We start from the raw sequence: 12,094 nt of genomic DNA, 5'->3' as shown, positions 1-12,094 counted from the left end.
CAGCTGTTGCCCACAAAGCTGGGGGGTTCACTTGTTAAAGTGGTGTGCAGCCTGGAGCTGACAACTCGTGCACTGAGCTGATCAAGTTACCTTCGTGCTACATTGATGCAAATGAACGTGCTTTTCAGAGAACTAACCAAGAAACTTAACAAACGCAATCATTTGTAAAGAAAACATTTAGTTGAAGAGCTGAAGTGAAACATTTGTTTACAAGTGTATCTCACTCGTGGTGCAATTAAAACTATAAAACTGTTGAATTAAAGTCAGTAAATGATGACAAACAGAGACGTGCGTGCTTTGTTTTAATCTCTAGAGTAAGTGTTTTTATTACAGTTGAAAAGAGAAGGGAATACATTGAAGATGCAAAGTACATAATATGGAATGTTAACACAATTCTTCCGCCTGGCTTTGATCAGAACAAGATCAAGCCAAATGTAAACAACGTAAAATATTGCATTTCATAAAAAAAGGTATCTGTAAACAGAAGCTTAGCAGCAGTATTGAATTAAGAACCAGAAATCCAGTAGGAACAACATTTATTATTTTATTTTACTCGATGCGTAAAAAAAAAAGGACATTTTATTGGGCTGCATATTGGAAACTGTTCCTCAAAATGAAACTGCATCGTTGGACCACGATCATTTAACTTAATTAAGACAGCACAAGAACAAAGGAAAACGCATCAAGGCTTAAATCTCAGTGATGCAGAGACAATGAAGACAATTCAAAGCAGCAGCTACTTGTGGAATGATGAGTCGGGAACAAAAACTGTTTAACTTCTGACACAAACACACAGTCTTCAACACTTTAAATGACATTTAAATCAACCTGTATACCAAAATGGAAGCAGCTGATGTGCTCTTGTTTTAACTTGTAGCTTCTGAACTAACAGAACGTTAGTGGTAGGACATCCCAACCTGTGACAACGACGCACTCCAGGACTACTCAGTCGTAGCTGTGCTGGTCCACTTGGTGCACGAGTGGCTGCTCAGGTTAAACGTACTTTACCCGCAGCGGTGAATTCTCTCCACCACGGTGCCACAGGGGTGAAATGGAAACCATTTGAAAACCAGAGACCACAATGAGAGGTAGGATGACAGTCTTTCAGTTTCTGGTCGTTCTCACAGTGAAGGTGGATTCCACCGCATCTTGTCCCTCCCTCCACACACCCTCTACATATGATGCATATGAAGGTAGGCGGTGAAATCCAAATGGGAGAGGGATTGCATGCATGTTCGAGTCAATATGTCTGCTGTGCTGATCAGCCCTTCAGATGTCTTTGCATTCCAGGAAGTGGGTCCTCTGCAGCACTTTGACGTGACGCTCGTAGATTTTGAGGGCGGGGCCGAGTCGGATAGACAGGCCGGTCAACACGTCGCTGCGCTGCATCAGGAGGAGGGACTTCCCATCGATTTCCTGTTGAAAACAGACTCTGTTTAAATGATAAATGAATCAGAATGACGTTTTTGGAGCAGTTAAAGCTCCATGAAAGTAAAACTGACCTGTGTTCGAAACGCCACAGCTTGCTCTGGGAATCCTGCAGCAGAAAAGTAACTGGCCACGTCCGCCACGCTCCACTGCAACAGGTTCTGGTGAATATTCTCCTTCTTCACTGAACTGGAGAGCAATCAGAAACAAGAGTCAGAACCAGTCCAAACCAACTTCACGTCAGTAGGTAATGCTTTAATTTCACGACTATGTAATTACTGCTATTAACTAAAGTAGAGATGCAGAATAAACACAAACTGCTTATATGGACAACCTGCCAAAACCCGGAGCTGCAGGCGGAAGGAAAAACAGCTCATCTGACCTGCCACCAGCTAAAATCAACGAGGCCCAAATAAACTGGTTCTGCTAATCACTACGTTTGAGTTTCCTTGTTAAATGCTACTGAACCAGAAATAGTGGAAGTGCATCAGGATGAAAGTTAATAACAGGTGTATTAAACCACTGTGGAGAAGACGAGGCAGAGAAACTGGGTGATGTATTTGGAGCTCAAGTTTATCAACAGGATGCTCACATTTCATCTCCTTTATCACCGTTTAGAAGAGTGCGCTCATCACTTGCTGGGTAAGACACATCGATCTTCTTAAATGTGCCTGTGAGGAAAAGAAAAGCTGATAAATATGTAACACCATCTTCTTTTTTTTTTGACAATGCACCTCATGATAAAAGGATTTAGATGCATATGTCCTGCAAAATATACTAATATTTAGTTGTGGCATCAAATATCGTCAAGTCTTTACTTCTGTTTCAAACTCATCAAACTTTATTAGTTGGTACGCATGACAGAGCTGAGTAATCCCTGCAAAGTACTGAACTCTGACTCTCTGTGTAAGTGGACAAAAAATTTGTCTAAACGGTTTTAAGACCCTAGATTGTTATCTCTGTAAGCAAATATCAGCTGCCATCAAACGTGCAACGCTGAAATAACTTGGCGGTCAGAACAGGCGCCACCAGGACGGAAGGTAGCAGGAAGAGCTCGTGAAGCACTCCGAAGATCTCAAGCAAGCCTGAAGGCGAGCACTGGTACAAAAGGCTAAATAAAAACCACAAAAGGCTCTTCATCATAGACTATCAGGAGTCAGTTGCTTAAATGTGTCCTTTTCCTTTACAGAAGCCCTTTTCTTAACGAGAGAGCAGAGCAGTGAGCCGGTTTTTCCACGTAAAACAGATGCAGGCTGCGCCGTAGCAACAAACGATGAGAGAAAACTCACAGTTGTCAGGTGGCACAGATGGCGTTTGCTGTCTTCCATCAGAGAAATTCTTGACTTCATCCTGCTGAGCGAACACAAACGAACAAATTGAATTCCGGTTTAAACATGTCAGGTAGAAAGCGTAGTTATTTGTCACACGGGCCAATTACCAGTCTCGCTGCGGAGTCCGGTACCAACTGGTCGGACGAGAGGCTGCTGTCCTCCACCTTGAGCTCATCTTCTTTCTTCACGTTGTTTAAAGCGCACGGGCTCGGAGCTCGAGAGTGGATTACTGGCTTCGTGTCTACGGCTGACACAGAGTGAACCAATTAGAAAAGCAATCACTCAATGATACAATCTATGGTGGAGACAAACTATATTACAGTCCAAACATCATCCGACTTGAACTAATTTACCCGAGTGAGTATTGTGGTCTTAAAATTTTTTTTTAAATAATGCTGCAACAAGAACACCTTCTATTAGGCTTAAATACAGTTCAGACAAGTCCACAGATGATAGTACTTGAATGTGAGAAGGTAACAGTAAATTTTACTATTAAATGTTATTTTGTATGCAACTTATACAAATATTTGACTGTTTACACATATTGAGATGGCTAATTCCTTCAAAAACATTTTCTTTTGAAGGTACTTGCTCCGTTTTTAGCTTATTACGCTACTTTTAGCTAGTTTTGCTCATTTCAGCTTTTTGCTGCTTCTTTTCTCCAAACTTTTAGCTAGTATTCACTTCTTTTAGCTTTAACAGCTCACTTTCAGCTTCTTTGGCACATTTCTTCAAACCTTCAGCATTTTGGCAATAAATGCATTTTCTCCACTTGTCCCTGCAGCTCTGTATCTAGGTTGCATTATTGTATTTATGCCGCAAACACCCGACAATTAATCATCTGGTTAAAAGCTCCCATCTCCACTTCAGATCCACAGCAAAGCTTAGAATAAGCCTGCACATAAAACAATATCCGAGTGCTCGAAAATACAGGGAGCGCACATTCACCCTGCGTCGAGCAGCGTGAATACCTTTGTCTCGCTGCATTCCTGGGTGCTGGCGCTCCACTGGGCTTACAGCAGAATCATAAGCCCAGTCATTGTGTGGAAGGGCCCTGGGGCTGGAGGGGGGCAAGGAGTTGGGCCTCCCACCGGCCTTCTGGGAAGAGGCACAGTCCAGAGCGGAGCCAGAGCTGCAGCTGGGGCTGGGCCGAGCGCCAGAGGGAGAGCAAGGTGCAGAGACGGCTCGCACAGAGGCGTCCCCATGCGTGTGGCTGGGAGAGGGTCTGTCCTGCCCGTCCCGGCTCTCCTCAGCCCCCTCCTCATCAGGATTACTGTCTGTGTCCATAGTCATTGAAGTGTCCCCCTGCAACACACAAGCAGGAACACAGATTTGTACATCCCATTTTAATGATTCTAGTCCACAACCTGTGTGTGTTTGTCTATAACAGCAAAATATATCTTACTATTTGAATAGAACAAAGTCATCAGTGGGTGTCATCAGTAGGTGTACATCAGTGGGTGCACGTCTACAACTCATGAACCTCTGGAGTCAGTCCTACTCTAGACGGCCGTCACAGCTAATCAACCAAACCCAACTCAAAAGTGGCTCAGTGAATGTTGTAACTAAAACCTGGTGCAGTCCTAACTGAGAGTGATCCTCAACTCATACACTGAGCTCCGTCAAATCAGGCGCCCCCCCGTCAGAATAAGATGAATTCACTTCAACTCTCTGGTAGGGCTGGGGGATATATCGAATATGCTCGATGTATCACGAGACTTTCTATTTACGATGGTTAAAATGGCTTCATCGTGACTTGAAAATCCGTGTAGTTCTTTTTCTCCCATCTGCATCTTCATCTTCACACAGCAACCCTCCTTCTCCTTCTTTGAATACAAACACAGCACCTCAGCTGTGCGTGCTACCCCTGGCTCCTGCTTCTCCAGGTGTGTGTGTGTGTGTGTGTGTGTGTGGGGGGGGGGGTTAACGCGAGTAAACAAGGGGAGAGCAGTTTAGCTGCAGTGCAAAAAGAAAAACAATGGCTGTTATTTGAGATGGTTTGGATTTAAATTGTCAGATGAGCAGCAGAAAAATGTTTTATGTAGACAATGCCGAAAACAAATCCCATCAAAGGTCAGAACTACAAGTCTTGTTCACCATTTAAAACAGCGCTATTACTGTATTTTTCGCGTATAAGTCGAGGTTATTTTTGCATAATTTACATGCCCTGTGACTTATAGGCCGAAGCGACATATTATTTATGGATTTTTTCCCATATTTACAAACCATTTTTTGGCTGAGATATGACCGTTTTCATTCATTCTGACTGAAAAGAAGAGCAGTACCACTTTCAGCCACTTGATGGCAGCAGAGTAGCAACAGCTATATGGCGTGCTGTTGCATCATGTAATAGGTAAATGTGGCTATAATGACAAATTCAAAAAAGTTAAAGACAAAAACAACTGGACTTTATTTATTATACTTTCTTTTTTTCTTGAACTTTTTTGAATTTACCATGTCCTGGATGACTGAGAATCTTCACCAGCTATTAATGACTCAATCGGCCTGCCATATTCTCCTCACCTTCATTCTGCTCGTTGTTTGAAACCGTCAAAACAGCTGCACTTCCCCGGAAAAATGCAGCTAATTTGACCATTAAAGTGCATTTATTAAGCAAACATTACACTGTGACACACCTTTGTTATAATTTCGAGCAAACAAATAATTGTTTAGGTGTTTATCTTGTTAAATTTTGTACAGCGACTTGTCGCGTGCACGTGTTTACTTCTGCGTATCGGGTTTTGAAATACAGCTGATTTGACCGTCAAAGTGCATTCATTAAGCAAACATTAGATCGAGACACACATTTACTATAATTTTAAACAAACAAATGATTGTTTTTAAGTGTTAATCTTGTTAAATTATTGTTAACGTACTCCCGTGCACGCTCCCGTCGCCACCATTTGGGCAGCCCAATGGTTTTTGGCACAACACCTGTCCACATTTCCGGGTTGTCAGCGGTGACGCGTAACAAATGCGACGCATCAGCGGCGACACATAATAGATGTGACGTATACGACGAAGTGACATATTTATAGATTTTTCCACTTTATTAGACAAATATGGACTGATGCGACTAATAGGGCGGAGCGACGTTTACGGCGGAAAATACAGTAAGTTATAAGCTGCGGCTCTGACTGTTTTCAGCCTTTCCTGAGACAAACCACAGGTCAGATCTCATTTATTAGCCGTGCTGTACCATGAGAGCAACAGCGAGAGATGCCGGAACATTAATAAATGAGCAGCTTATCATATCGAAGACACGGCCCTTAGTGGCCAACAAGACGGTTAACTTTAGCCGTCTTGTTAGCCGTCTTGTTAGCCGTCTTGTTAGCCGTCTTTTAGCCGCTAAGGGCTGTGTCTTGGATATGATTAGCTGCTGATTTATTAATGTGGCACTGCCTCTCACTGTAAGACTTGAAAGTCTGTGTAGTTCTTTTTCTGCCCGTCCAACTTCACACACGCTTACTAACGTTGTGAAGGCGGCGCAGCTGAAGAGGATTATTATTTAATATAGGTACGGTAAATAGTTTTTTTTTTTTTTTAGATATTTAGTAGAGTTACAGCTGTTTGTTAATAAATGTGCCTGTGTGACAACTGGGCCAAAGCTTTGACTCAGAAATATTTGTTATTACTTTATGGAAATAAAAAAATATTAATTCATTCAACCTTTAGTTATACAGGTTAGTCTCATTGAGCCTCGGGACTCATTTACAAGAGAGACCTGTTTTTAACAAATAATGATGACAACAGTAGACAATCATAAAAGAAAGCATATGAATTGAAAAAAAAGAATGGAAGAAAATTATACTAAAAAAATGAAACAAAAACAGCTACACTATAAAGCGTTGTAAAATACTAAAAATAGGAACATGTCTGCATTGGTTTGTGCCATGAACTTAGCAGATGTTTGAATATGGAGATATGCTGGTGAAGATTCTCAGTCATCCAGGACATGGTAAATTCAAAAAAGTTCAAGACAAAAACAACTGGACTTTAATTGTAACAGAAAACGTTTCGCTTCTCATCCGAGAACTTTTCTCAATTCAAAAGTGCAGAGTGTGTGTGGGGTTCGGGTTATAAAGCTGAAATAAGATACACACATACATATGCAGATTGATCTATCACACCTCACAGTAGGGGTTTGTTAATTTTGAGATGTGGCCCCTCTGGTCTCATCTGATAGGTGTGAAAACTGGCTGGGCATCAGTCCTAAAGCTGTATATCCATTCACCTTCACCTCACGGATAAGGGACACTCATTTGAGGACCAAAATGTGCACATTTTGGACAGAGAAGACAGATGGTTTGAGAGGGGAGTGAAGGAAGCAATTTATGTAAAAAGAGAGAAACCATCTCTAAACAAAGGTCTCAGATTTCAACTTTCAAAAACTTATAATGCAGCTTTAGGACTGATACCCAGCCAGTTTTCACACCAAATCAGATGGGAGCAGAGGGGCCACATCTGTGAATTAGATTAACAAAGACTGGTGAAGATTCTCAGTCATCCAGGACATGATGAATTCAAAAAGCGTTCAATACAAAAACAACTGGACTTTATTTGTAACGGAAGACGTTTCACTCCTCATCCGAGGAGCTTTCTCAATTCAGAATTGAGAGTCCAGTTGTTTTTGTATTGAACGCTTTTTGGATTAACAAAGACATTAACAAACCCCTAGTGTGAGGTGTGACAGGTCAATCTGCACATGTATGTGTGTATCTTATCTTAACTTTATAACCTCATTCTCTCTGCGCTTTGAATTGAGAAAGCTGCTCGGAAGAGAAGCGAAACGTCTTCTGTTACAAATAAAGTCCAGTTGTTTTTGTCTTGAACTTTTCTGAATATCGATTTATTGTATATCGCCATTCACCTTAACAATAACAAGTTATTAATTTTGGTCCTGGCTTAAAAGACAAAGGGTGATAAGCATTCCTTCTAAGAATCATTCATTTATTGTCAATTTGTTGAAATGGATAATGCAACAAGCCTGCAGTCCTGCAAGGTTACAGGAGACTTGATCATGGCTGAAGGTTTGACCGCTGTGCTGCTTCTTTTTTTTTTTTTTTAATACAAATATGCAGTTAGACGTCTGGTGGGATGTAACTAGTTTTCCTCCACTTTCAGCAGGACATGGATTGTAAGGGGGTGGGGGGGACGTCCTGGGAGAAAAATTACCTAGCGTGCGGCTGCGTGCAAGAGGAGCGCGCGCGCGCACATAGTCCACTGGGTCTTATCCAACATCATTTCACTTGTGCCAAAACCTGCAGATCTGTCGGGTGTTTAGAGGCCATGTTGATCCGGATCGTTGTTCACACAGAACAGAACGAAAACGGGGCCGACGAGAGGCGTTTTTCTCCTCTCAGATTTCCTCCAAAGTGCGCATGGAGTTGGAGAGGAAAAAAAAAAAAAAACCTTCGCCATTGTGTCTGTCGTTTCCTTACCGAGCCGCTGCAAACACACGCACGCACGCACAGCGAAATAAACAAATGAACACGAGGTAAACTCGATGGGCAGACGTTTTCATCGGTTTTCTTTGACTTTACGGGGTCAGTAGTTTACTGAAGAACAAAAAACGTATCGGTTTGAAGAGAAACGCATATGGTTCCGTTATCGGACACGCATGCAATTTTCTTAACCAAAAAAAATAATTAATAAAAAAAAATAAAAAAAATCCATGAGCGTGTCCGGGAGTCTGTTCAGAGCGAAACAGCCGCATTTCAGCTCGTTGCGAAACGCGGGTGTCTCCAGTGAACAAAGTCGATGTAATCGCAGCTCGGACAGGCGCATCCGCCATCAAGCGGTTCCGCGATCGCTGCTTTCGTTACTTTGCCCTGCTGTGACTTTGTCTTTTAAATATATATTTAAATATAATGGCCTCAGACAGTCACGATGAGATGCATCTGCTGCACGGGACGAGAAGGGCCACAGCGACACTGAACGCCACATCCTCGGACGTGACCGGGTGTCCGATAATGGATTTAGGGGGTTCGACTGTGCACTGCGTCGACATTCTCCCATCACGAGGGGGGAAAAAATCCACCTAAATCGCACAGGTGTGTTTATTTATACGTTTCTTAGAGGGAATTTTGTTGCAGGTTACGGTGGATTGAGTCGTATGATGAGACAATTGGTGGAATATTTAGAATATGACGGATAAAACAATGTTAAAGCATAGGAGAAATGTGGACGGCAACGTTGACAGAAGAGCGCATGAACTCGTTTTTCAGGGACAATAAAATGAACCAAATGTCCCATCGCCCCCGATCCCTTCTACATCCGCGCTGTTCCGAGACTTTTTTCCCCCCTTCATCCACTCCCACACCGACAACAAGTCAGACAGAATAAAAAGAACCGTTTCCAACTCCGTCTTTTAAAATAAAACCACCACTGCACAATGCGCATTCGAATGCTTTTATTTTGAAAGCCGGCTTCCCGTGTTTCCGGTTAAACTCGGCCCGTTTCTTCGCTTCGCTCCAACGCCGAGTTTTTTGGGGCTTGAAAAGCGCTTTCTGCCGCTGATAATGGAGGCTCGTGTTGTTGCGCACGAGCAGAACAGGGCAACTTTTCCGCTCTTTGGTTTGCGCCTTGTTTTTGGTGCTTCACAAGCGGCGCGACGTAGTTACGCTACAGTCGCGCTAGCTTACACGCGCACCTTCTTTTCTTCGCCTCGGCAGCGCTCGAGCGAGGTCCAACCGCCGCTCCCCGTCTGCGGCAGTTTGGGTGCACTTGCAAATCACTCCCCCTCCCCCTCACAGTGAATAATACAAAAATACATCAATTTTTTTTCTTTGTTTGTCAAACCACACATTTGAGCTGCGTTTACACTTGTACATTCGCCGTGATGTGCAATGACAACCGCACGCGAGCTTGTGAAACGGTAACTCCTCGCGCCGCCGCGAACCTCCACATTACCTCCAAATCCTCCTCGTCCGGGTCGGCGGCACCGAAAGCGCTGTCCCCGTTGCTCAAGTCCGAGTGACTGGCTTCTTCCACCGCCGCGCTCCTCCGCGCCGCCGTCGTTAGCGACACATCGTCCTTCTTTCTGCTCCTCCGCTGAACCTTGGCGGCGTTCCGATACGAAATGGAGCCCTTGTAGTTAACTTTCAGCACGGTTTGCTCCTGAATCAGTTTCTCCAATTCTGCGCAGGTTCGGTCGGGCTCGGACCCGTGCCGTCTCCGGACCATTCGGCAAATCCTCTCCAAGTCCGGCCGGGCTTTTCGAGACCGCAGCGAGTCGATAGTGTCCAAAATCCACTCGCGGTACTTGGGTTCAGACATGTTTTTCTCTGCCTCTCTGTGTTCGCTCTTTCTCCCCCCCACCTCTTCGTTCCTCGCTGCGTCGCGTTTAAACGCTACACACTCGGTGATTTTCGTTATCCGCGGTCCGAGCCTCGCAGAGAAGCGGAAACCTCGACTCCACACCTCCCGCGTTTGCGTGTGCGCTTAAGGTGGACCGACGGAGATGCGGCGAAAAGTTTCACTCGGTTTTAAGGTGGAATTCCGGGACGTGAGCGAGCGCCTCGCACCACGTTCTGCACGCGCGCGCGGTACTTTTAATTTTATCAATACTTTACTTCACAACATAATATATATATATATATATATATATTTGTTTTAATTAGGCAAGTTTCTTTCTGCGGCTCCTTCTTCAGGAGTCGCCAGTGAACTGCAGGAAACATTTGTTTTACACCGGCCCATCCTGACGCAACTTGGGCTCGAACCCGCAACCACAAGACCGCGACACTGACCACCAAGCTATTTTTTAAACAATAATTTTATAATTTCAATATGGAACAATTAAGAAAAATTATTTGGATGTTGGAAAATGTGATAATACTGTCAGGAGGTTTCAGCCTCATGGCTCTAATTTGAGTTATTATGAGTCTTTGAGGCTCTATGTGATTTATCTGTGTAAATAAAGATTGAATGAATTATTATTATTAATTATGTTTCGGCTGCTCCCTTCTTCAGGGGTCGCTACGGCAAACTAACTTGCACGAACACTTGGCAATTGTTTTTACTCTGGATGCCCTCCTGACACATCCACAAACCACTGAGCTACCACAGCCCTCTGTGCGGAGCAGGGAGCTGATGGCACTTGGGGGAGGTTAAGGGCCTTGCTCAAGGGCCCAGAGTGGAGCAAGTATAGGTGCTTCACCTATCCCACCCACATTTTGACGTTGTTGGTAACGGGAGTTGAACCAGCAATCTTCCGATCAAGGCTCGCCTTCTCTAACCTCTGCGCCATCACTCCCCCAATAATATTATTAATAAGATCTAAATCTTGTGGCACAGTTTTAGAAAGTTCAGTTTAAGAAGACAATGTGTAGCCAAATTAGTTCTATAAAACTAAAGATTGTTAAATAAAATCCTATAATGTAAATCTCAGTTTGTTCCTTGTGATCCATCGCACACTACAGCAAGCGCCTTCCTGATGGAGAGAACATGTAATTGTTCAACCATTTTCGCTTGCATCTCCCCAGGTAAATGGTTAACGAGGTAGAAAACTGGAAACTTATAATTCAGACCACTATGAATACCAGAGCTTCCTTAGTAAGAGTGCCTGCTGAAAATGTTTGGATCATTGCAGTCTAGCCTGCATTTGCGTTGTTATGCGGTCAAACACAACTTCTTTTCTTATAGTCATCGTGTCGAACATTTTAAAGCACAATATTCATTCTCACTTACTGCTTTCGTCAGGTGCGCCATAACTTTTTAAAATCCTGGCAGACAGTCAAAGCTGGCACTCCACTTTGAAATAGGATGAGGAAGATGCAAGTACTTGTATGCCCGAAGACTGTAAAAATAAACATTCACAGCAAATTTATTCAATCCCTCTGAATGTCTTATGCCATGCTCGTCTTTGCCGGCTGACCTAACTTCGGTGGTGTCTCTGTACTAATGTGAGCAAATCAAGCTGATTTTGATTAAGAAGTTGCTGATCCCGTAATTTTTGAAGTAGGTTTGAAATTCTCATTTTTCCTTTTACCTTTTGTTTCAACACCCTCACCACGCTTTTCGAATCTTGAAGACGTGACCACGCATCTTCAAGTCTCTCCTCAAACGTTTCAGGATAACAGTAGGTATGTTCAGAATTTGATGGGCCCGATTTCTCCTTTCTTGGTTTGTTGCTGGGGGGTCCATGTGTGAGCAGAAGCCTACTCCGCTTCATCAGAGGATTTGCAAGAAATACTGTGGGAGCTGCATTGTCCTTCAGTTCATGTTTGATAGCATACTGGTCGTCCCTTGGGTGTAGACCTGCAAAAATAAATACAGTAACGCATATGAAATTAAATAATTTATTAAACCATATGCAGATTTTTAACAATTTTTAA

At 43.3% G+C, this 12,094-nt stretch overlaps 1 protein-coding gene across 1 annotated transcript; it reads right to left on the bottom strand.

Moving 5' to 3' along the window:
• Positions 1-876: 876 nt before the first annotated feature.
• Positions 877-10,165, bottom strand: samd1a (sterile alpha motif domain containing 1a). The gene is made up of 7 exons (XM_037689064.1): positions 9,672-10,165; positions 3,731-4,064; positions 2,867-3,006; positions 2,718-2,781; positions 2,021-2,099; positions 1,503-1,617; positions 877-1,416 (listed from the first exon to the last, which is right to left on the bottom strand). Exons 1-7 carry the CDS (start codon positions 10,035-10,037, stop codon positions 1,270-1,272), a joined length of 1,245 nt encoding a protein of 414 aa, XP_037544992.1. The 5' UTR covers positions 10,038-10,165; the 3' UTR covers positions 877-1,269.
• Positions 10,166-12,094: the final 1,929 nt, after the last annotated feature.

The sequence above is a fragment of the Nematolebias whitei genome, chromosome 15 (genome assembly GCF_014905685.2).
Source record: "Nematolebias whitei isolate Nwh7 chromosome 15, NemWhi1, whole genome shotgun sequence".
NCBI lineage: Eukaryota > Metazoa > Chordata > Actinopteri > Cyprinodontiformes > Rivulidae > Nematolebias > Nematolebias whitei.
The sequence above is the reverse complement of the archived record's forward strand: the minus strand, read 5'-3'. Positions and strand labels throughout refer to the sequence as shown.